At 40.4% G+C, this 26,955-nt stretch overlaps 1 protein-coding gene across 2 annotated transcripts in view; it reads right to left on the bottom strand.

The window, feature by feature from the left end:
• Positions 1-26,955, bottom strand: part of LOC115774018 (ephrin type-A receptor 7-like) — a 99,407-nt gene that overhangs the window by 12,478 nt on the left and 59,974 nt on the right. The window contains exons 6-13 of one of the 2 annotated variants that reach the window (XM_030721019.1): positions 13,977-14,101; positions 10,904-11,072; positions 8,077-8,221; positions 6,420-6,475; positions 1,954-2,079; positions 1,305-1,490; positions 894-955; positions 459-668 (exon numbers count right to left, since the gene is read on the bottom strand). In XM_030721019.1, coding sequence (XP_030576879.1) covers positions 459-668; positions 894-955; positions 1,305-1,490; positions 1,954-2,079; positions 6,420-6,475; positions 8,077-8,221; positions 10,904-11,072; positions 13,977-14,101 — 1,079 coding nt within the window. The remainder of the gene's footprint in view (positions 1-458; positions 669-893; positions 956-1,304; positions 1,491-1,953; positions 2,080-6,419; positions 6,476-8,076; positions 8,222-10,903; positions 11,073-13,976; positions 14,102-26,955) is intronic. The other variant, XM_030721020.1, reaches the window with a different exon arrangement.

Genomic DNA, 26,955 nt, shown 5'->3' with positions numbered 1-26,955 from the left:
TCTTTTTCTTGAAGGCATTACCAGTTCAACTCGTAGTCCAGCTTCACCATAATCATAATGAGTAACTGGGAGAGTGACCATGTACACTTTACTGTTGTTTTATATATTTGTCTTGCTTTAAGGCGGTCATTATCTTTGTTGCATGCTGTGAATTTGCCTGCCGACCTTTGTCATTAATAACAACATTTGGAACTGCTGACATCATAACCAGTCAAAGGCAATTTTCAAAATTCTGCAACATGGCACTTATTTTTAAAAAAGTCTGAACTCCAAGATATTACTAAATAATTGATTTTAAGGACTTAGAGCTTTGAAGTCTTCTAAAAGTTGTGGTCAAATACAGTTATTAAAAGTGGTGTGGACTACTTTGTTACTCATTCTTCCTTCCTCTCTCATTCACCAGCAGTGATTTGATTAGAGAATTCAGACAGGGAGAACGAGTGCTTTAATTGACTCACAGTTGTTGTGTAGACAGCCTCGGGATCGTCGTCTATCACCCTTGACAGGCCGAAGTCAGACACTTTACATACGAGATTGCTGTTGACAAGGATATTCCGTGCAGCCAGATCTCGATGGACGTATCCCATATCAGCAAGGTATCTCATTCCCGCTGCGATGCCCCGCAGCATTCCCACCAACTGGATGACTGTGAATTGGCCATCATGTTTCTGCACAGCACAGTGAAACACAGACAGGTCAGCCATTTTCACTGACCATGATGAAAATGTAGGTCACAGCACTGCCGCAGCTTCGGCACAAGATTTATGATATTTATGCAGCACACAAATCCTGCTGCAGACTCTCGACTCTCTGAGACACTTTCCAGCAAACGGAAAGGAAAAGTTACAAAAGATGCCGCTCGAAGCCTCCTGCACTCCGAAGGTTGTACTCACCCTGAGGAAAGCATCTAATGAGCCGTTCTCCATGTACTCAATGACAATCATGACTGGTTTTCCTAGAGAAGAAAAAAGATGGCCAAGAACGGAGATTATTAATTATTACCTAAATTTTATTTGCTCACAAAATGTTCCCTAATAAATGGCAATGCTCAAACTGCTTCCAAGTTATTTTTAGCTATACATTTCATTGCTTTTAATTAAATCTTACCATCTGCTCCTTTTATTACTGCATCTAAATGAGAAAATGTTAAATGGGGAGTGTGGCTAATTCAACCTGATATAATGTCACTCTAACTGAGGCGCATTTGCCTCACAAAACTAAACATACTCCAATGATACAGATCTTACAACAAGTCCGAACTACTTCACGTATTCAGTTCACTGAGTTTTGAATACTGTGTTTACCTCTTGTCACGACTCCCTCCAGATGGACAACATTAGGATGGTCAAATTGTCCCATAATGCTGGCTTCACACAGGAAGTCCCGCCTCTGCTTCTCAGTGTAGCCCACTTTTAGTGTTTTGATGGCAACCGACACGTCCCGTTTTCCAGGCAGCTTCAGTCGGCCGCTGCACACCTCCCCAAACTCTCCTGTGTGAGGTGAAACTTTTGATGAGTGAGGAGGCGAGCAGATTAAAAAAAACAAAAACAGAAGCACTTCACTATGACAAATTTATTAGTGTATTTTGAGACAAAGCAGCTGTGCAGAGCTGGAATACCAATTTGAGTGTGACACCTTGTTATACCCAGGGGAATGTAACCCAGACCTATAATAAGACATGCTAGAGATGCATACATACTGTCATTGACCGCCTCTGTAAAACCCATGTGGCAGCAGTTTTTCAGCTGTGGGTATTCTCAGTGATTGCCTCTACCAGATGTAGCCCACACATTAATTGCAATTAACTTTTTCCCTCTTTGCAGTTGCTCCATCAATACATGATGCATAAAGCTGTGTCCCTGTTCAAGGTGTAAATATTTAGTTGTCAGTGTGATATATGAGAGCACCGAGGGACTAAATACAAAAAGGCTGAGAGACACGGGATGGGCTCACCTGCTCCAATAACCCGCTCGATTTTAATGCAAGAGGCATCCAGCTCCTTGGCAAATTGATGGACAGCCCTGTTCGGGTCCTCATAGGTTTCAGGGTCAATGTAGGTTTTGGTGCCTGGAAATTTAACTGTAGAAAGGTAAGAGGATTACTGTTAATGATTAAATATGCATACTGCGCACCAGCAGGTGCTTGACAGGCAAACACTAAGGCCAGTGATTCAGAGGGAATCGCTGAGCAGTCAGCGGCTGGAAGCAAAGATTTGAGTAACCTGTGTGTTGTGCTTTTATGAGGCTGTGTTACATTTCACCTCTCTGCAGAGACTCACTGAAAAATAATCTGCCTTTATCCCTGTTCGATTCAGTGCTTTTATATCCATGATATGATTGTATATATGTGATTGAGCAGGTGGAGAGCTGTTCCAGTCTTAAATCTCTGTCCCGAGTTCATTAACATCACTCACAGCAATAAGCTGTAAAGGAGTGAGCACATTTTTTTTAACACAGAAAGGTTGAAATGGTTTACATTTTTTTAAGCAACTGAATGTTTATTTGTCGGTTTTGTTTCACAGCCTTGAACACTACCTGCATGAATTTATGTGGTTCAAATTCCACTCTGAATTTTTCACAAGGGAACTTTATATTCAGCTGCTCATATTACATTAAACGGATGCTTTTGGAAAGTTTTCAGGAATTTATGAAAGAAATTCCAAATGTCCAGAGTCTTTCTTTCGGGTTGTATAATTTGCAGATAAGCAAAGGTGTTGACAGTTCTGTTCAGGTCCATCACTGTCCTAACACTGATGTTCATGTTAAATTGTTTAATTTTTAATTATGGAGCCTGAATTAAAAAATAAATAAAGTGCATTATAGACTCCACAAGTTTCTAAATGGATTTAACACTGAGGTCTGAATTTAACACTACCTACCCTCCTCTAGCATAGCCCGAGCTCCTAAATTTAAAGGATCAATAAAATTCTGTTTTTGGAGACAGTTAAATGAGTTTCTGATGTCTTAGAGTTGCAGGATTTTGTCTTTGTGCCTGGACTTTGGAGCACAGTTTTCAAAAGCCAAAACTGTATATTTTAATGTAAGGCTAAGATTATGCAGGACATACAGAGGATTGAAAATGTCTTACTGTCAGACCTGAGGTGCAACAGTGCAAACATACATCTAAATCTGAATCTGTTTTACAGTAAATGAAGTGCAAAAGAGTGTAGGAGTACTAAAGGTACTCAGGTTTAGAGGTACCTCACAGGATAAAGCAACTTGGATGCTAACCCTAAACCACAACCACACCGATATGCAGAAAATACTTTGGTGAGTTGCTGAAATTGAACCACTTGAAATGAATATCTGGACATTTCATGTAGTTCAATTCAAACTACATAAAATGTGTTGTTTCAAAACAGCCTGCTTCGTGCCATGAGCTGTCTAGTTTCATATAAGTTTCCCATTTCAAAAGCAACTACTTTTTTTTTCTTTTTTCTATGCAAAGGTCAAACCAGAAACAGACATACAAAGAAATATCCTGGAACACGTTTGCCCACCTGTAGCTATCTTGTAAAACTTCAGTACATTTGAAATACTGTTTTTAAACATTTTATCACCTTGTTAGTCTCTCCCTGTAACAGTCTTATTGCATTTCTGCTGCTACCCTAACCACTTGTCATCTGATTGTTGGAAGAGACATTACTCAGAGCTGGAAAATCAATCAGTAAATCTGTATTTTGATTTACAAATGACAATGCACAATCACATGCTCTGCAAAAGTCAGTAGAATAGAACATCAAGGAAAGATGAGATAGTAAAAGCCTGATGCAAATGAAACATTTTCCATCATAAGATATGAATGAAACTAAATGAGGTTTCGAGACGGGTCTGCTACTTTTGTTAGACTGATGCCTCAGGCAAGAGATTTGGGAACTTTTAAAAATTAAGTCTGTGCAATTTCCAACAACAGTGATAAGGGAAAAGTTCATGAATATCCATTAGGTAAGAGTGGGAACAGTTGGTTGAAAATAAAGCAACCAAACAAGGTTAGAGAGAAGACAAGGCGGGGTTGGGGTTACTATTTCGCACAGCTCTCCAAATTAACAGTAAATTACAATATTATGCACTATTAAGTTAACAGACTACTCTTGGGGGTTGTTACAGCATGCATTTAAAATTTCCACTGATAACAACATAACCTGTCAACTTTAAAAATTTAATGAGACACTACAGCCATAAGACTCTGGGTAAACACTGGACCAAAACAGCACAACAGCACAACGAGCACGTCCAGTCACAGAGACACTTATTCTCTGAAAGGCAGTCTATCCAATGCACTGGTGTAAATACAGCTAAAGCATTGTGCTCAGGCAAGGGGACACCGACAGATGAGATTTCCCTCGACTTGCTCCTATAATTGCTTCGTCCATCCAAGACGTCTGGGATCTGATAGGAGATGTCTTATCAGGACTTCCTCGCTTCTTCATGGCAGACAAATTGGGTCTACATGTTGGATTTACGTGCTATCTAGCTTCTCTGTCACCCTGGAAGCCTCTCGTCATTTGATATTGCACAGCAGATCCATCCATTAAGCCCCAAACTAGCCTTGTTTGTATTTCCTCCCAGTTCTTTTTCTCCCAGCAGGTTGGGCTGAACTGTGATGTGTTGATGTGGAACTATCAGATACTTAGCAGTAGCCCGCCTAGCACTGCCTCTGCTCTAGCCATGTACTTTGTGACACCCCTGACCCTTTGTTTCCAAATCAGCAGTTTGCCTAGAGCACAGATCATTATGGCTCCTCTTGGGAAAGCTGTCTGCAGTTGGAGCTCCAGGGGTGGTGTATCAATTTAAAAAAAATCTCTAAACGATAAAAGTTGCACCTACAACAGTGACAACTGTGTGTGCACACCAGAAACTCAACCACTAAAACTACCAGCCTTATGGTTACATTTTTAAAGGACTGTATGCTTGTCGGTCCTTTTCTCCCTCCCTGGCAGCTGTCACATTCATGTGTTTGTGGCCCCCTGACTTCTTTATATCAACAGGGTAAGCCTAGCCACTCACCAGCAGATTTTGCCTGATAGATCCCGGCTTTGACTCAGATCACATGAGCTGTGATAAAACAGTCATGCCTTGGGCTCTAATAGATTTTAAAGCACTCTCCTCTTTCAGTATGCAGTGACTGAGATCTCTCTCTGTCTGCACAAAAAAAGTTAAAGGCATACTTTTTAATCAGAGTATAAAATCAAGTCAATTAAACCTCTGGGAAATTGATTTGGTCAGTTAAGTATAACCTGTGAAACCACTCCAAAACAGGAATGGTTTTACAGGGAGGCTACTGACATTTTTCCTCCTCATCTTTTTTGACTAACGTTTTTTTTTTTTTTTTTTTTTACTATTTTTGCATGTATCTAGGGTCAGTGTTACTACTGGTAGCATGAGGCAATAAGTGGACCCTACAAAATTTGCACGGGTAGTCCAAGTTCTCCAGGATGGCACATCAATACGTGCCATCGCCAGAAGGTTTTCTGTGTCTCCCAGCAGTCTTAAGGGCATGGAGGAGATTCCAGGAGACAGGCAGTTACTGTGGCAGAGCTGGGCAGGGCCGTAGATGGTCCTTAACCCTTCAGCAGAATCAGTATCTCCTCCTTTGTGCAAGGAGGAACAGGATGAGCACTGCCAGAACCCTGCAAACTCACCTCCAGCAGGTCACTGGTGTTAATGTCTCCGACAAAACAATCAGAAACAGACTTAATGAGGGTGGCCTGAGGGTCCAACGTCCTCTAGTGGGCTCTGTGCTCACTGCCCAGCACCGTGGAGCCCGACTTCACCGTGAACACAATGTGACAGACAAGAAATGGTCTGGAGAAGCCACAGAGAACGTTATGCTGCCTGAAACATCATTCAGCACGACCGGTTTGGTGGTGGTCAGTGTTGGTCTGGAGAGGCATATCCATGGAGGTACCAACAGATCTCTATAGGCTAGGCAACGGCACAATGACTGCCTTTAGGGATCTGGATGAAATCCTTGGACCCACTGTCAAACCCTACCCTGGTGCAGTGGGTCCTGGGTTCCTCCTGGTGCACGACATTGCATCATGTGGGAAGAGTAAATCCAATAAAACACCTCTGGAACATTATGTTTTGGACAACATTTTTTCAGCCCTGCATACAAGCATGAGGGGGTCATATAAACTACTGAGTACCATTTTGAGTTGCTGTAATGACATTTGGGCCAAATGGGCTAACCTGCCACATCATTTTTTCACCTTGATTTTCAGGATGTCTTTGAATTCAGCCGAGTTTGATAATTCTCATTTCCATCAAATAATGTGGTAGCCTTTACACATTACCCAGCCCATATATATATATATATATATATATATATATATATATATATATATATATATATATATATATATATATATATATAAAATGGCTGTATGTGTGTTTGGGGTAAAGAATGCAGGCACTCACACTGGAAGTAGAGTTCCTCATCTCCCTCCTGATCAGCTTTGCTGTACCCGCAGTGCCTGCACAGGGGGAAGAGGAAGAGAGACAGAATCAACTGATTGTGCAGAGGAAATAAATGCCCTAATTTATAAGAATTTTAATGCAGTGTAAGACAAATCCCTTAAGAAACCCAGCTGAGCTGCAGGAGCTGTGAACCCAACAGCCTTGACCAGGGAAAGTAGCTCAAACATCTAATCACGTAACATAAGGCAAAAGCCCAAATAATGCATGCACTGTGCATGCAGTCCTGTTCAACATGTCTTGGAATATTAATTTGAATATTAATGTGTTGACGGTTCCCTTAAGCAGGTGATTTCCCATACAAGATTGGCCTTTGAGAAAGTGACTGACATGGGAAGACAAAATAAGCCACAAATAACACAATTCATTCTGGCTATTTTGGAGTATTTTGGTTGTTCTGTCTCCAACTTCAAGAAAGAATTTCTGTGCTTTATCCAGAATTGGGGTATGCTACTTAGAAATGCAGTCAAATGATGTGATTGTATTTATGTTGTTGGCAGGCTTCTGTAGAGCTCAAAATTAAATCTTACAAATACCTACTAGGGACTACGTTGATGGGACATTCTGAGCCTTTGTAATGTCATAAAGCTCTCATTGGTTTTTGCTTCCTTTAGACAAGAGACACTGAGGGATCTTACACAGATCATCCCAAAGTAAAAGTACCAGTTTATGTTGTGCACACACCATGTTCTGCATAATTCTAAGGATTGGAGAGTCTTAACCTCCTAATATTCAGCGGAGCGTTGGCAAATCTCTTAGGTGTAGGGTCAGGCTGCATCTCAGCCAACTGCTTAACAAGCATAATTTCCAAAAATAGACAGTGTTACCTTCTAAATCAAGACCCCCAAGAATGAAACATGAATCGAGTAAAGATTTATGAGACTTGTAATCATAGTATGATCAATAAACAAACATATCTTAACATGAACCTTTCCTTTTGCAAGCAATGGGAATATAATTTCCATATGGGCTGGATTCATATGCTTCACTTATGCGGTGCACACAGAAAAAGTAATTTTATCACAGTCAGTGAGTAAGCTGTGGGCCACGTTTGAGCTCACTTTGTGGTAATATCTCTGATATTAAAAAAGTAAACTCATACTGCTTCTACCTGGGCATGCTGAGACAATTTTTGACGCGAAAAAACCCCAACTTGGATTAAAATGGTGCCATTCGGATGAATCCATCGTGAAAAGCAATTTTGGATGAAATTCCACTTGTGTGGACAAAAACAGATGAAGTATGTGAGGGAATGGTGATAATGACGATGGACTGGGTGCTTCATGATGGTGAAAAAAAATAAAAAATCAGCACCATGCTTCATTTTGCTCTCATGATTTCACACACACGAATGCGGAGCCGAAGCGTTCTCATTTTTCAGTGCTTGTTTCATAATGACGCTGCAAAAAATAGCTTAAAATTTTTGTTTAGAGGAAAAAAAAGATGCATCACAACCCATTAGCACAGCATGCCACTAGATGATGGGTGCGTGTGGGTGTAGGTGTGTGTGTGTGTGTGTGTGTGTGTGTTTGTGTAACGACTCCACAAGCATGGAGGCCTTGTGAGTGACAGAAAGACTAATTGACAAGCGCAGACTCACAGGAGCGGAGAGTCAATGGGGCCCGCGAGAGCGTACCTTCTCCCGATGATGAAGCCAAACACCATGAACACCAGTATGATGGTCCCCGCCACAGCCACCACCGCTATGATGATGACGGGGTTCTGCTCACTAGAGACGATTGCAGCTGATGAGATGGACACACAGAAAAACAAACACTCAGAGTGAACTTCAGCACATCAGACTACAACCTGCAAAACATTTGGTAATTGAGACCATTGACTAGCATGGAGATTGATAACATGCCCCACCCCCCCACCCTTTTTCTACCCTCGGAGAGAGTGGAAGAGGGACGCTTCTATTTTTGAGCTGTCCTTATACACACGGCTCTACTGTTTCAGAAAGTGGGCTTAATAGTCCCAGACGGCGACAGCGATGCCCTTCATCTCAAACAAAGACACATTCAGGTTGAATTGTTTCCCATGCACAGCTCTCACTGTGCTCAGACAGTTTGAACTGACAAACTGGTGATTACTCCGGCATCATATAAAGTCAACGTAAGCAGTGTATGAGGAGAGGAGATTCATGCATTTTAAATCAAGTTGTGTAAATACGGAGATATACAGAGTGAGGAGAGGGGAGGGGGGGGGGGGGGCTGAGAAATAAAAATCTGCCATGTGCCCATTACCCAATCAAGAGACAATATTAACAATCATCTATTTTGGGAGGAATTAAGAGTGCTTGACTGTCATATTACAACTTGCAGGTTTCCCTCTTGAGCCTGCGGTTCACTGTGTTGGTCAAGGACAGTACCATGCCTAGACTGCAAGCTTCTAACCTTGATACAGGACGCACTCGGCATGTGGTTATGAGTAATTAATGTGTCCTTTTATAAAGTAATGTAGGATGTAAAGTAGGCAAGGGTATATTTTTGGGCAAGTAGGCTGAATGGTGGCTCTCCAAAAGGAAGTGAAAGTGATGGAAAGGTTACAAATGCAGTGTTAGATACTAAAAAGCTGAAACTTTGTTTCTAGGTACATTTTTTTACAAAGGCTAAAAATTAGGAATTCAAGCTTCATCAACACTTGCAAAAGGTTTAACAAAATATTTCATAAAATATTTACATAGTCCAACACTTTGCTTTCCAAGCTGTAAAAAAGTAATGCAAACACATTCTGGCAGGCTCAGAAAGGGCCACGTGCCTGCTTACTTTCTGAATACATTTTAAAGAGGATCCGCACCAAAATGCATTTATCATCCTATTCCACAACAACTTCATTATTAAAGATATATTAGCATTCATAACTGCTAATAATTAATTACTGCTGGCTGTTTAAAAAGAAATATTATAATGAATTTGGTGACAAAAGTAGCCACACTGAAAACCTATAGAAAAAAGGGAGATAAGCAGCACTTATGGCTGTGTTTCTGTGTCTAACCCCAGAACACTAATGTGGTGATTTTCACCCACATGAAAGCCACAGTGTTACAAAACTCACATTAGTGTTCTAGGGTTAAGTACAAAAGTCAACAGAGGGATTTATAAAACAGTGCAACCTTCCCTCATGTGTAATCTTTACAGCATCTTATAATATTTGACATTCTGCTCCATAACACAAAAACTTCACAGCATCATCCTTCTCGCAATAACGCAATTTTAAAATCAGGACTGAGCTAATGTAACTGATTAGATTTAAATTAGTTTATCCTCTTGACACTACAGCAGCGTGTCCTTGTGCTTAGTGATTTTTCCCATGACGTGTTGTCAGCATAAAGTCAAAGCAATTTGTGTTTGCATTGCTTGAAAGCAACTAATTTCCCTGGGCTATTACTACAGTAGATAGAAACATTAGCAGGTTGTGGTTAAATATTTGAGATAGGAAACCTGTTTTACAAAATGACACACTGACACAGAGTCCCATCTTTAAAGTCCAAACTGAATGTTTTTGCCAATACAAGTTGGACCCACCCTAAAGTATAATCTGGTTTACCCTCCTTGTTGACCCTAATAGAAACCCTAATTTGCAAAATGAACATCATGTTTTATTGAATAAGATTTAGCAAATGAAACCAGTGAGAAACCAATCAGTGATTTATTTATTTAAATTAGATAATTTTTTTTACTTCTATTATACAGGAAAGGAGAGCTGACAGGAAATCAGAGAAAGAATGAGGGGGCGACATGCAGGAAATACTATGAGGCACACATGAACCCAGGCCCTCGCAGCACCTGGGTCTCCTAGTCAACCAGGTGAGGTACTGTGGTACTCTGCTTGGTGCATTTTTGATCACAAAGAGAGCAATAAAGTCCTCGAACCTAAATGACTAATTTTGCCCGACTCTCTGATATGACCCGTATAAGTGTTACTAAAGTAACACAGAATAGGTTTGTAAGGACCCTAATGCTAATGCTAACCCATGATGATCCTAATGCTAAGACTTGTTCTCCCAAATCTTGGCAATCAGGGAATGAGTCTCACCGACCCATACATCAGTAACTATTCAAAAATCTTTGCACAAAAAACATCTGATTTGCAAAAATATTGGTGTATTGTTAGGGTTAGTGCTAGTGATGACTTGATTAAGGAATTGGAAGTCTTTCCAACTAGACTAGATCTGTCCAACAAAGAGGTTAGGAACTGCCAGGAACTTACTGATGAAAAACTGAAAGATCTTCATTTTAGTTTTACAGCCAAGTTTTTCCCGGGGTAACGGGAACATTGGTCAACCTTTATACTACACAAATATGGTGGAAACTGATGAAGTTATAGAGGACACTCTTCATTTCTACTTGGGAAGTATTTTTACAACAACAACAAAAAAAATGCATAAAATTGTAAAGCACAATGAGAGAAACCGTAAATCCTACCTGTGGCCTCTTCTTTGGTGGTTATCTCTAGTCTAGGTCCGTAGGTGCCATATCCTGCTTCTGTGAAAGCCCTAATCTGGAACACGTAAGCTGTGCTGGGCTTTAGGTTGTTCACTGTGACTGACGTGGACTTGGACCTCACTGTAGAATAGATCCGGTCCTTCTGATCCTGCACAGGAAAAATTATATATAAATATAGATAAATATATTTATATTGCTGTTTGGTATCATGGTATGTACCACACTGAAAATTAATCACAGAAAGCTGAGGAGAGCGCTGTCTCAGGAGATGAGACAGAGACAATTTTTGACAAGCATGTTAAAGATAAAGACTACAAGACCATCTCCAAGCAGCTTGATGTTCCTGAGACTGCAGTTGCACATTGTATTCAGACGTTTAAGGTCCACGAGACTGTAGCCAACCTCCCTTTACATGCCCTCAAGGAGAAAATTGATTTCAAATTGAAGAGACGGATAATATAATTGGTAACCAAAGAGTTCAGAACAACTTCCAAAGAGATTAGAGGTGAACTCCAAGGTAAAGGTACATCAGTGTCAGATCACACCATCCATTACTGTTTGAGTCAAAGTGGACTCAAACACTAGACACCACTGCTGGAAGCAAATCATAAAAAAAAGTGAGACTGGAATTTGCCGAAATGCATACTGACGAGCCACAAAGCTTCTGGGAGAATATCTTTTGGACAGATGAGACAAAACTGGAGCTTTTTGGCAAATCACATCAGCTCTATGTCCACTGATGCAAAAATGAAGCACACAAAGAAAAGAACACCGTAGCTACTGTGAAACATGGAGGAGGCTGGTTGTGTTCTGGGGCTACTTTGATGCATTTGTCACAGGGTGTCTTCAATCTGTGCAGGTACAATGAAATCTAAAGACTATCAAGTGATTCTGGAGCAAAATATGCTGTTCAGTATCAGAAAGCTTTGTCTCAGTCACCAGTCACGGGTCCTCTAACAGGATAATGACCCAAACACACAGCTAAAAACAGAAGATTGGACAATTCTGAAATGGCGCTGATCTAAATCCTACTGAACATCTGTGGAAGGACCTGAAACCTGAGACAGCTGGAGCAGTTTGCTCACGAGCCGTGGGCCAGTATACCTGTGGACAGGTGCAGAAGTCTCATTAGCAGTTACAGAAATTACTTGATTACAGTGATTACCTAAAAAAAAAAAAAGTTGTGCAACAAAATATTAGGTTATGGGTACCATCTATTTTGTCCAGTTTGTTTTTTAAAACAATTCTGTTGAACCACAATTCAAAAGCAAGGTCTGATTTCCATTAGTTGACTTTCAGTACATTGTTATTTATTATTGCTTTTGTCAGTTGTGGGGTTTTTCTTTCTTTAACAGAAGGGTACCAACAATTTTGTCCATGTCTGTACGTGCGTATGCGAATGAGAGACATAGAACCTGAAGCCATACCGGCTCAGACATCAGGTCCGCATCCATGAGGAACCAGCACATACTGATGAGAAGTGGGCTACCAGAACAAGGACGAGGCACAAGTGGACACGAGACGAGAATAGGGAACTGCTGGAACAACCTCAATAAAAGAGTTTACATGAAGAGGATGTGGAATCTATGGATTTTTCAAAACCCAACATCTACACTGAGTTAAAAAAAAAAACTAGTAGCTCAGTGTTCCAACATCCACAACAAGCAAGAGCTACCACAAGAGATTATGGTAGGTACAACAATGCTACAGCAAGATAGAGCCAGGATGTCAGGTCAGGGGTGGAAATACAGTATCCCCATCCCTACACTCCAAGATCGGGTACCCAGACCCCAAGAACAACTGGTATGATGAATGCCAGAACAGACAACCTGAAAGAGAAGACTGCGGCTAAGCTCTGAAAGTGTACTAGAAGATGTAAATGCAATGTGTGTGGGTGTGTGTGCGTGTGTGTGTGTGTGTGTGAAATCATTTGAATTGACCTTGTTTATTGCTTATTTCCCAATCTTTAACTTTTTACACATTTCAGCAGTATTCATTCAATCCTGCACAGGTCATTTTAGCTAGTTTCTGTTTTGCTGGTGGGAGTATAAGTTGTTTTATTAACATTTTTAAATGCTTTCACATTATTGCTGATGGCATTTACAGTCACATTTCCTTCACAAAAACGGTCTTAAGATTAACAACATTTTTTTTAAATGGCAAAGTTGAGGCAAAATGGGGCTAATTAATAAGGACAATCAGCATTTTAGTTCAATTAATGTGAAAATGTGAATATAAGCAACTGAATTATGGCGCAGTCCCTTCAACTTTTAGACCCCTTTATTTTGCGAATTTATGTAAGAAAAATGGTGTTAACATTTGTCTGATCGTAGACTCTGGAAGATCATTATCTACCATTAGGCAGCCTGCCACATGGAGAAGATAAAGGCATCTGAACATTTCTTCTACATCAAGGAATACATTTGGATTCACAGGCTGCATGCATTGTGTGCTTTATTGTTGATCTGTAAATGTTTTGCTCAGCAAAAGCCCAAATGGAATGCCAGGCTCTGTTAAGGGTGCGGCCATTTCTTCCAACTTTCCACTTTTACAGCTGGGCAGACCACAGCCATAGTACGTGACACAGGAGACTGATTCGTCAGTGTATGCAAGAGACAGCGGCCAGCAGGACTGACATCAGAGCTCTGCTATCCTGCCTTTGATTTGCTGGGTTAAAGTTGCTTCATTAAACCTTGCTGCAAAAAGCTGATGTGTTCAGACTTGAAACACAGTGAAGCGGTGGCATAATCTATGTGGAACGGAAAAGGAGATAACAGTAGCAGATTGCTAACTCTGACAGAGCAGTAGTCATGGATTGTGCGTGTGCTAACGTGTGTGGGGGTGGCTGTGAAGGACTATAGCCTGATTAAAATCTTATGAGCATCTCATTCATTATTGCAATTAGACAAAGAAGGTACTTGCAGAATCTTGTGAATTCCACTCACAACCATGTGCAAACTGAATACAAAATGAGGAGTTGGCAAAAAAAAGAAAAAGGGGAGGGGGGGGCTTCAGAAACAGACAAAGACAAACAAATGTACTTCAAACTCACTTTTTCATAGTATTTGATCTCATATTCTGTGATGACACCGTTGGGTTGCTGGGGCTCCTGCCAGGAGAGCTGGACGCTGCGCTGCTGCACTTTCTCTTTGATGACCTCGCTGACCTGGGACGGAGCTGTTTAGAGAAGAACATGTCAATAAGTGGAGGGCAAACCCTCTCAGCATGCACAGGCATAAGGCCAGCCACAAATGAGCCACACCAACTCCTCCACCGACACTCGGTGGCCCTTTGTAGTTGATGAATATTCACACGGACGCCTCTAAATGTTTACACGTCATGATCAAAATTTCAATTACACTGTAAACATTAGAAGGTAGCATTATGCTAGCCAGTGGAAAACCACAACTTGTAGATTATGAATGACATTTCAGTTCAATTAATTCCAACGTTTCTAGTGGAACAAGCAGGTACTTACTCTCCCTGATGACAGCTGTTCAGAAGCCTCTACAGGGCTGTACCTGTAACCTCCTGACACCAGTCTTACGCACACCGATTATCCTGGACTGTTTGTTTGACTTTTTTTCTGGCTGCAACTTATTGTTACTACATTTAATTTTTCTAAGCAGTGCACAGACATTGCAATCTTTTTTAGTTAATAACATTAACAGAAGATAAATGATGGTGCTGAACTTAACAGCATTTTGTAAACAGATTTTGAGCCATGTAAAATCTCTTCACTGTAAAGACCCCTGAGGCTGCTGCTGTATCAAATACCACTACAACTACTCCTACTACAACATCTTCTGCTATAATTACTGTACTACTGCTGTTCATACTGCAGTTATCCTGCAGCATCATCTACTGCTACTCTCTTTCAGGTTTAAACAGTGACAAAACCATGGATAACATTTATATTGTTGCTAATTTCACTAAGTGACAAACTGCTAGAATTCCCATGAACACCGCTACTGCATCTACCTTCAGATAGTTTGATCTGAAGGTCAAAAGCAGGACCACACCTTAATCTACATCTATAAATGCCTTCCTGCCCCACACATGTCTGCGTGCACCACCCTGTTTCTCTGTGTGTCATCATGGGGGAGGTTAGGAAGCCTGAGGCCCTCTCTTTGGTCCTTATTTATCTGTCACCCATCCCTTCTTCATTAGCACTAAACATTTAAAAATTTTTAAGGGTTTTGGAACACAGGCAAAATGTATGATTATATACAACCAAAGAAATCTGCAATTAAGAACTAAGCCATCATTTCAAACAGGTAAAGAATACAGTGCTGTGAAAAAGTATTTTCCCCTCCTGATTTCTTAGTGTTTTGCAAACAGTATTTGTCACATGTACACGTTTCAGATAATTAGAGAAATTTTAATATTAGTTAAAGATAACCCGAGTAAATACAAAAGTTTTCAAATGATAATTTAATTTATTAAAGAGAAAAAAAGCTATCCAAACCTACCACGCCACGTGAGAAAAAGTCATTTGCATTGATGGTATTTTCTAATTACTTTGGTTATCTAAAACTTTGTTTGATGATGTAAAATATCTGAGTGTTACAAATATGACAAAAAAAAAGGAAATCAGGTGTGGACAAACACTTTTCTACATCTCTGTATAACTGATTTCACACAGAAAGGTGGGGCAATATTATACTGCACCAGGCAATATTCTGCTGGGAAACCTCGGCTCCTGGGTTAATGTTAAGGTTACTTTGACACATATAGGTGTGTGGAGCCCACAGTGTTTACTCTAAAACCCCCCATGCATTCTCCAGATGCACTGGAATACGTTTGTGTTGTTGCTGCTGCTCTATTTTGTTTATTGCATTGTTATATGTTTATCATTGCATTTTTTTCTTATTAAAAATAATATGTTCTTGTTTCCGTAAGTGCAATGTGAACTGCTTGGAGGGTCCCCGGAGAAACCCATGTGACTCCTTATGCTAAAAGTTTCACTAGGATGATGCAACATTTGCTAGAAGTTTGCAGTTTGCCATGTAGCTCAAAGCAGCTGAAACCAGCTGCCTGCAGCAAATCAAAGGTTTGAGACTGAATTAAAACCCAAAAGTCAGCTGAAATTTAATTCTCTTCATGCACAGCGGTCACTGCAGCTGTATATGTATATGCACGTGTTTTGTTGTTGTAGTTTTCAATTGCATTGTTTTTTTCATGCCTAAAGAGGAATAAAAACACATCTTAACACCAAAAGCTGGAAGGGTGAGGGTCAGGTTTTAGAATCATCATATCATTTGATCTATTATAAATTTATTAAATATTGATGGGTAAAATATCCCATGCAACACATGTCGACCTGTTTCCAATGCCGACAAGCTTGAATCATATATGTTCTAAAATAGCAGCTTCTGTTTCTTGAATTTAATGCATCGACCACTCAATGATTTTCTTCTTTGGTAGTTTCAGTAGAATCTGGTTTAAATGTTTCCTGCTGATTTTTACATGTATTAAAAAAAGTAAAAGTTTTTTTCTGCAACATGTTGCAACTGCTTCCAGCTCAGCAGCTGTGTTTGCTGCTTATAGTACATCTTCCATTTCCTTTACAGTACATCATTATCATTGTCATCTTGATTATAATCACCATAATTTTACAGCACTTTTCATAAAGACCCCAGTGAGGAATAAACGGGGCAAGCTTTCTGGATTGCCGAGCGTCACCCAGAGGAGATGATGCTTTCAAAAAATGTTCTTACTGCAAATCTGCACTCTAAACAGCCCCCAAATCCTTTCTGTACACATATGGTAAAATCTTGATGATTCACACTTCTCTGGGGGCAAAACATATTAATTAACACATCTTTTCAAGTTTGAAAAAGCTGCTCTGGGAATGAGTTGAACTCTAAGGTAAAAGCCACCTGCCAGAAACTGGCTGGATTTCTTTCCTGCGTCTTCAGCTCAGCAAAGAGCTTTGAAATGTAAGAACATATTTTGAATGAAGAACTTACATGAACAAAGGAGAAGTAAAATCAAATGATACAAATTTACTGGATGGCAATGTGCAAATAATGAAAAACAGCAACTGCTTTGCCTTTTAGCTTTATAGTGTGGTTCAGAAAGCCTGTAAAGATGTCCTATACTGAGCAAGAGCCAACGAGAGACAATCCCTCCCCCCGAACAAACAGAAGCCGCTAAGTGTCTGTGCCGTGCTCAGTGACCCCATGGGAGTGGACCTCTCTACCCTTAATACAGTCTGACCTTAGATTGTTTTAGGATGACCTGGCACTAATGACTCTGGCTGGATTAAAATCTCATTAGGCCTCATCAGCACTCCTGACAGTAATGCACAAGACAGCGGACACCTGAGACCTTGTCAGAAACTTGCTGTTGTGGCATGTCCCCTCATAATCCACCGAAAACACACAAATAATGTATCTTTTCTGAGTGCAGTCAGCCGGCCAAAGCGATGATTGAGTTTTCTCCCACAAGTCACAACAAGCAGTTAGTGCAGCTTAATTTGGCTGCTTTCTCTGCCCCCGTGCAGACGCTGTCCTTGAAATAAAGACTTTTCTCTTCACAAGAGTGAAGTTGTGGTTTAGTTTATAGGCCCTAATGATGCTTTTTACCTGCATTTACTACTTTAATTAATATGTCATTTGCTTTCACCCCCAAATTCTCCTATGCTGCATACGCATAGACAAAAAACATTTTAAGTAATATATTATTTACCCCGTTGGGAAATTTTGAAGTTCAAAAAAATGTTTAGTTTTGTCTATGACCAGAACTAAGAGACCTTTTAAAATTCTCCATCTGTGACCTGTTTCAGTGAAAAATCATTTTCATTAAAAGTCATAGCAGGGGCACCAGGGTGGCTCAGTTGTAGAGCAGGTGGCCATGCACGCCGCGAGGCGAAACCAGGCGGCGCAGGTTCACGTCCCGACCTGTCGCTCTTCGCTGCGTGTCTTCCCTCCTCCCTGTCACTCTATACTGTCAAATAAAGCTGCCATGGCCAAAGATTTAAGAAATAGAAGTGATTATAACACTGTTTTCTTCTTTCGTTAAAATGCAACAGTGCACTGAACACACATTAAAGGCTGGTTAAAAGTTTTATGTATTTGGTTTTCTGGTGACTTCAGTGAATCGATAACAGAAAAAAAACTGTTTTGGGAAATAAGCAGGAAAATGAGCAATGACTCAGCACAATACTGCTGCTGTACGGTTTCCAACTATCAAGAAAACTTTCTGCTTCTAAGTAATACACATATGCCTGCAGTATTCCAGGTCACACACGTCATAATCCAAAAATCAGGAGAAATGAATAACACAAATCATTGTGTAGTGATACAAATTGTGTAACACAGAGAACGCTCAGAACAGTAAAGGCAAAATAAATCCAGATTTTTATTCCTTAATTTTTGACTAAAAGCCAGGTCCAAAAACATTGGATCCAACAACTCCCATGACACAACTCAGTATCATCTGTAGTTACACCACAGAGACCGAGTGCCTTAAACTTTCAAACCTTGTGCTTTGAATATTGTGAGATATCCTTTTGGGGTAAGCTCTAAAAAATGCTCCATCGATATTACTACTGGTGAATTTCTACAAGTACAGTCACTGCTAACCAAAACACACTACACTAATTGGTTGGACTTGATAAAAGATGAGAGGTCAGGAAAATGGTGACAAGCCCCACCATATCCAATATCTGATTGGTCACCTGCAAAGGACACCACAGAGGGTGGCCTGCATAAACACTGATCCTTTTAATGCCTGCAGAGAATCAGCCAGTATTGTCTTCTGGTAATGTGAGGCTAGTTTAACCAGGTACAGCACTCAGACTTGTCCCAGAGCCAGATTGGACCTTTCATAATATCACAACATATTTACTTTCTGTCCTTAGTATGGGGTGGGCTGTATCGTGAGCTTTCCTTTATGCAGCTTAGTAATAGTTAATAGAGCAAACTAGGCTCTTGGCCTGGGGCACACACCAAAATATCAAACACGTGCATGTCAGTTTTGTTTCCTCTGTGCTGAGTTTTAAAAATATAGAGTACTTGCTGAGAGAGAGAGCAATCTTCTCTTCTACAACCAGAGATTCGTGATTTTCATGCGACAGCAGTGATAGCGCCTGATCTACAGAGTTAGCACGCAGCACGATGAGCTTTCCCACACAGCGTCTTCTCCCTCTGCTGTGTGATGTGGGCTCAGGCACCAGATCTGCCCCATTTACCCCTGCTGGCCTGTGGCTGTAGTAGCAATGACTCAGGTCAGCCCCACATCCTCCTTCACCCCTTCATGGGTGACAGAGAGCTTAGGCTTTATGTTTCCACAGATATTATGAGATCAGTGAACAGTATTAGCAAATGTGATCTTCCGTGGGCTAAAGGTAATCATTCCACTAGGGTGATTTTCAGAATGATAAAAGAAGTCATTCTGCATTTCTCAGGCATGTGAATGAAGACCACAGTCGAACATTAATTCTGAAGAAAAAAATGGTCCTCGGGCTCTCGCCGCGTCCCCTGCGAGTCAGTCAGGCAGCACTGTGTGACAGCCGTTAATGACTGACTTGATATCACGAAGACTCAAACCAGTCAGCCACTCTCACACTTTTAGTCTACCTGTGGTGCTTAGCACAGCGGAAAATTGTATAATTGTTATGCCAGTCTTAAAGAGACCAATTTGAAAAGCATTTGTGCACTTATTTTGCAATATTAGAAAATGTGTTAGTGACCCTGAATGCCTTTTTCTGTAAAGCTAACTGATCCAGAAGCCAGTCACCACCATGCTCTGCATTTGAATATCTTATGAATACATTAGACAGTGTATTTCTAATATCCTCTTCTTTCACCCCGCCAGCAAACATCGAATCTGAGGCAAAAAGCAGAGTGGAGGTAGTTCATTACATAAACATCTTTATCTGCCTCTGTGCGTGCCTCATGGACCATACCACTGCTAAAAACGCATGTATTAATTACTGCCATTTTCAAGATGTGCCTGTGTACCTTAACGCCTACAGTACCATCTGTGTTGAAATGCTAAAGATTGCTGGTGTTTAACAGTGTTTAAAGGTTTCTAACAGGTTTTTCATTAAACAGGATTTTACAATCGCTTCTGTAGGGAAAACTCTTTTCCTGATTTGACTTTTGGATGTACTGAGGACATTTTATTTTACTTAGACAATTAACTTTTCTTTTTTTTTTTTGGACTTGTTCCCCATCATACCAAGTATTTGACACACTGACAGCTACTGATGCCTTTAACATACTATGTGGGTCTATTTAGCTTCCCTTTTCATCACTGCACAGACAAATGTTTACAAAGCTGTCTGGTTATTAGACTGAAAGCTTTTTAACACATCATCCCCAGCAGCCTGTGAGACAAATAACTGCTGACAGTTTGGTGTGACACTAACGAGGTATGACATAATCAAGATTAACTCTACTTTATGTTGTGACTTCTGTAACAGAGCAAAGAAGTGAGTGCTGTTAAATGTTGGCAGATCAGGAGAAACAGACTTTTCAGGAGTGATCTCTTCACAATATCTGAAACTTTTTATGCTTTTTATGAACACAAATCAATCATAAGAGGATTCCTAGAACTAGGTTAAATGCTTGCTCCAGCTGCTTGACTGTGGGAGAAGTCATCACACTACTGAGATCACTGGACAAGACAGAGAAATCACACATTTATTGAATACTGTTTGTTTGTAGGCTATCAGAGGACAGTCGCACAGAACCTGGGTGTGATGTGCTGGAGGGGAGGCCTTCCCTCTGATCTCCTTGCCTGTGTTGAATCTGTTTCATTAGCAATGGAGACAAAATTGATCTCCCCTGCTAAGTGATTTTTATCACTGCAACTTGCAACAATCTTAGAGTACAAATCAGAAACACTGTCACTTTTCAGCTCAGCTGAAGAAACGTTACACCCTGCCTTTGCTGGCTTTGCGACTGAAGCGCAGCTGCTATGATTGGCTGTTACAAAGAAGTAGCCATGCTCCTGCATAAAGAGATCAATCCTAAACTGTCTGCCATTCACTGCATCACAAGTGAGAACTTGCGGTCTATGCCGCTATAAAAAATATTTGTCATTTTCAGATGTTCATTCACTCTGTAAACAACAAAGAGGAGCGAGATACTGCAGACAGAGAAGTCTGAAATCAGCAGAATATTTTATTAGTCTGACAACTTGGATAGACTTTTCACGCCATTTAAACTGTCATTGCAAAACAGCTTTTTACTTTTTGTATTAGCCAAAGCAGCAGTTACATTTAAAGGTTCCACCTATGTGTAGCTGAAAGACACAATTATTCCATAGTATAAATGTTACAGTGGCATTCTTATTTTCACAGATTTGAAACATTACAAACCACTTTGTATGGACAATGTTCATGGACTGTCCATTAGTCTGTGCTTAATTTTGGCTGTTTAGACAAATTTTAAGTATTAAATGAGTCAATTAGTCTCATTTAGATTAAATTCGTTTTTTTCCTCCTGTTTAATTAACTAATAGTCTTTTCAGGCTGTCACACAGGACAAACTCCAGAAGTAATTTAACTCGTTTTGACTGTTAAACAAACTAACTCTGATCCCTATAAACGGTCGTCTGTTTATGAATATCTGTAGGGAAGGGACAAGAAAATTAGTTTTTAAAAGAAGTTGGCAGACTAGTCAGTGGGTTCCCAGATTGAGATAATCCTAATTACACCGTCAGAGTATTACTTCCCAGACTTGAAAAGACTTGGAAAAATCCCCTGCAAAGACAAGGAAAATAATTTTTACTGTTGGAATTCTCCTTGAAGGTCGGAGCTAAGCATTCCGGTTAAGTTGTCTTTGTGGGTGAATGACAAAATAAAGACTTCACAAAAGATGCTTGCATCAGTTGAGAATGGTATGCAGGTCACTGACAGGGGACCTCACTCTCTGCCGCTCTGTTTCTGCATCAACCTTCTGCCATGTGCTCCATGCCGTCCACTCCTGGTGGGGGACGTCTGCATCTCCCTCAACAAAGTTCACAATTTGAATTTTCTCGACTTTCATGCAACCCCAGCAGGTTTTTCCAGCTGGCAGTCCCATGTATGTTTGTACTTACTGTGGGCGTTCACTTGTTTGTGGAACGAGTGTGCGTGCGTGTGTGTGTGTGTGTGTGTGTGTGTGGGTGGGTGAATGTAATAGTAATAAAATTGTGAAATTAAGCTGTTTTGGGGCTAAAAAATCATTCTAAACTCCACAAAAAACAGGAAGCATAAAATTTTATAATTTTATGCTTCCTGTTTTAACTATCTCTTTTACATTGTGTTTTAAGTTATTTTATTTATCTTAAATGTACAGCACTTTGGTCAACTGCTGTTGTTTTTAAACGTGCTTTATAAATAAACTTGACTTGACTTGAACTTGACAAAAGCAAAGTTCGATAAGAATAATGGACATTTTCTGTTGTTTTACAATAAAAAAAGTTTGAAAATAACACTTGCTTGTGTTATTGTTCAAATCAAGCCTCATATTTTCACATTGGTTTTGGTTCTTGTTTAAGTATGTCTAAAAAAAAATCAAAAGGGTCAGCTATGAACCTAAACATAATCCAGCCTCTAACTCTAATCATGCTCATGGTCACTTTATTGATGTGGGTTTTGGAGAGCCAAAACAAAAGTTGCAGCACAGTCACTCATCATCGGCTAATAATATCACTTCTGGAACATGTTGACGGTCTGATGATTCCTATTCACTGCAGACAGTGTGGTGTAAAAATGTACCCTTCAATCAGACACGTTTGAAAGCAGTTTTAAAGAGCCCGGCAGAGGAGCGAGTGCTCGCTGCATAACAATGCCAGTCGAGCTGGGGACACCTTTTAGTGACCATGCTGGGAGGTCAAAGGCTGCTCCGTTTGAAAGCAGTTAGCTTGCCCTGATGTGAAGGAGACCTGGCTGGGCCTTTCATGTTGTATAGGGCTGACAGCTCCAGAGGAGATGAGATGATTATTAATGTATATCTGATGCATTCACTGCTGACAGTTCAAATAACCACCATTATATTAACCACCACAATTATTTCCTAGTTCAAGGAGCCCACTATCATATTCACAGCTTTTTTTCACCACTAAAAGTAACAGACAGGGCTGATATGAAATGATGCTGAGACGTGTTTGCCCATAAAGTGAGCACTTTGGATGTCAATGAGAAGTTCTTAACTTAATAGAATCCCTTGTTGAATTCTCCCTGCACTCAAGCAAGTTTTAAGTGTGTGAGTCACTGAGTGCATCACACACCCCTAACAGCTTTAGCCAAGAATCAGAATTGCAGTGGAGGATCAGTGGGGGAAATTGCATTCATGCTGCACTGATATGCACACACAAGGCACACTGTGCCTGATTACCCCTCCAATGCCTCCTGACAGGGAGTTCATTTTTACCCACAGTGGTGTTCCATGCTGCTCGCTCTCATATAATATCAAAATGCCATTCAGTAGTGTAACAGATGCAGAAATCATTGGTCAGCTTTGTTACATAATTGTTAAACCAGCAGGGACCCCGCTTATTGAAGAAGCACTCAGCCTTCCTGTGTCAGTGTCCAAATTAGGGAGCCAGGCTGGCAACCTATCATCAGCCGCTCACAACACTCCCTGAGTTCTTCAGATCAGCTAGAATCGGGTTTGCAAGAGCCAAATTTATTTTCGTTCATGCAGAGAAAAAAATAGTGTCATTTTGACTCTATTGTATGACATCCTAAATTTACATAAGCATACATCTGTACTGGTGAAACCACAGCCTTGCTCACATGGTGTGATCCTTTATACAGTACACACTGACAAGATGTCAAAGAGATTTCACCTATTTCATAAACTCAGACAGGAGAAGTATTTTCAAAGAATGGCTTGAGTTGATTTTGCACTGCTGTTTTTGCAATTGAGAATCAGAGACCAACCAATATTTAAGTCTGTTATTTATTATATCTGACCAAGATTTGCTACAGGACAACTCTGTGTGTAGCTGAACGCAGCTGAACTGTTTTTTTCCTTTAATATTTTGACCTGTTTAGGATTAAGAAAAGAGTAACAGAAATGTTTATATGGAACTTTTACCTATTTGGCACACATACAGGAACAGTAAGGCCCAAATACATTTTATAATGTAAATGCTGTATAAAGTGTTTTGAGTGTTCAGCTAGAGTAGAAAAGTACTATATAAAAACTAGTTCATTTATCTCTTAAAAGTAATGACTTGATTTGAACGGTAACATCTTTTCCTTTATGAACCTTTATGCCTGTTTACCACGTAGCTAAAAAACAACCTAACCCTAGCCCTACCCCTCAGTGGTTTGCCTACATCCTGGTGGATGTAGGCATATATAACTGAATATAACTGAAGATATTAAACAACTAACTACAAACAGAACAGCAAACTCTTGTGAAGATGACGTGTTTTAATTGTGAGAGTGGAACTATCCTCAATTTCTTTTCTTTTTTTTTTTTTGTTTACACAAGTGACAAGAGAACTTCAAGATGTAATTCCAGTGACAGAAGATAAAGTTAAAAGTAAAATGCAAACGAGTGAGCCGCTAACCTCTCGTAACCTCTCTAACCTGCGATTATCGCTGCGTCGTAGCGATAATCTCACTGGGCTGATTCAGATTCAAAGGGTCAGGCCAAATTCTGAGGTGCTCAGGGACACATGTGACCAGATATGAGAAGCCAAAGCAATCCTGTCTACAACTAGCTACAACTACAAGTGTGCATTTCCCTTTTTTTTTTTTTTTTCTCAGATTCTCACATAAAATATAAGCAGCGAAGCAAATATGATCACATGCAATCAGTTGAAACTTGTTTTAAAAATGCCAGGTGTGAATAGTAATTTCCTGTGAATCACAGAAATCAGGTCATGTTTTAGAAAGCTGGATGATTAGCTGGAAAGAAAGAAAACAACAGAGTGACTCAGAGAACATTGACATGGAACATAAACTAAATGTGTACTACAGCTTGATTGAGCCAAAACCATGTATTTACCACAGGCCTAAAACTGCGCCGCTTGATTTAAAATCCTCAGCCGTTCACAGAAGAATCACAGGGATCAGTTGTTTGTAATAAATGTCTCAGGCTGCCAAATAAGAACATTTGTTGACTTATTCTGGCAATCATAATTATCGTGACATTACACAGTAGGCTCACGGTGATGTGAGGTGGTGTGGCGGGATGCAAATGAACACGCAGAGATGCAGGCTTGAAATGGCATGGTCAAAAACAGAAGGAAACGCTCAGAGTTTTGTTTCCATCTGAAACCACTTAATCAGTGCAAATCCCCAGGAACTGCCTGGTCGCATGATGTATAGCTTGATATCCTCACTCTTAATTGCTGAATTTCCTGAAATCAGCAGAATTCATTGCCCAGACAGCCTGATGAAGTCATGAAAATATGCCACGCTTGTCCAAATTCCTTTTTGCTAGTAAGCTGTGTTATAATGATGCTATCTAACTCCAGCTCAGCACATGGACTGTCAGTGGGAATACACTGTGAAACAAACAGGCACAGGCCAGATGAGAAATGAAAGCACTGGTACTTCTTATGAGCTACAAACCTGGCTTTGGTTTTCTGCTGCCTCGCTGACCTTTCTGCTACAAGCAGCTGGAAGGCATGTCTTTTCAAATACATGACCAGGCTAAACAGAGATCTGCGTTTGCATACGCAGTGGTTTTATAATTTATCTTAATGAAACAAGGAATGCGGAGTGAAAAGAGAGAGAGCCGATTACAGTGTGGTGAATGTGGATATTTACAGGAGCTGCTAAGCAGCCAAACGGCCTTCCATCGCTTTGCTTTGCTTAAATGTCAAAGCACAGCCTGAGGGCCCTGTGCTCCAATCAGAAAGCCTGATTGGACATCTGAGCTCCACAGGGATTGATAAGTGAGATAATTTACAAAAAGCACTGCACTGCAGACTGATGGCACTCACCGGGTCAGAATCCTGAGGCAGTGCTATTATTTTGTGGTTGCAACCCCTATAGTCACACTTATCTGTGGCTTCACACTGAGGCAGCTGCTCCTAAAGCTACTTTCATTTCCTTATCATCTGCAATGAGAATGAGAATGAGAAATATTACAATTTCAAATTAAACCCACTGCTGCTGTTTTGCAAAATGGGGGGACACACTGTATGATCGCTTAGGGCATCGAAAACATCCATTTATCATAGAAATGCATCTATCATTAGGAAGATGATCATATTAATCAGTGCTCATATGCTCTTTAATCACAGTCTTGGACAGGCTCCATCAAAGGGAAATCACATCCAGGGCCCCTCCAGCCGCCTCTAATTTTGCATGGAGCTGTCTAGTCCAACATGCTCCTGATTGCCAACAGCTAGTTGAGGTCTGCAGTTCCCCGAGACACCACACAGTTAAATCAGCTCACAGCCCAATAGAAGTGAAAATGACCCCTGCTCACCCTGCTGACGACAGCAGCGTGGGGTGTAGTGTGTGCTCCCCTGGTGCTGTGGTTGGGTTACCAAGCACCTTCGATCTGTCGACAAGTTCAGAACTCCACCAGAAACATCTACGTTTGGGCATTTCAGCTTCTGTTTGGATATTTCATTTTGCAAGAGTGCAGAAAACAATCTGCCACAAAGCAAGTGGGACAAATCTGCATGAGTGCAAATGCACCTCATTCTAAGGGGATCATCTTCATTATGGAAAAGCAACAAAAACAAAGCTGGAGTCAACAACAACCAAGTGAGTGAGAGGAAAAAAAGGCCAACTCCTAATGTCTTCAACTCCACCAACCCCTCAGCTCCAGCTCTGCAGTCAAGCTTTGTTCCAACCCACAAACAAATGGCTCAAATTTTATTAGAAATCTCAGATATCTCAATTATACCAAATATGCCAGTTTGAATTTAAGGGCAATGTGTCCAAAATGATGATGACGATATCTAGAACATCCAAAGTATCTATTACACATTTAGCTTTGAGACCATGATTGAGTGTTACTCGGTAAATATGAAAAATTTAAATTTTAGGTTATATTTACGGGCTTTTTACACTTTATTTGAAAGGTACAGTGAAGAGAAAGCAGGAGAATGACATG

This window comes from Archocentrus centrarchus, chromosome 24 (genome assembly GCF_007364275.1).
Source record: "Archocentrus centrarchus isolate MPI-CPG fArcCen1 chromosome 24, fArcCen1, whole genome shotgun sequence".
NCBI lineage: Eukaryota > Metazoa > Chordata > Actinopteri > Cichliformes > Cichlidae > Archocentrus > Archocentrus centrarchus.
Note: the sequence above shows the minus strand (reverse complement) of the source record. Positions and strands in the feature narration are given on the sequence as shown.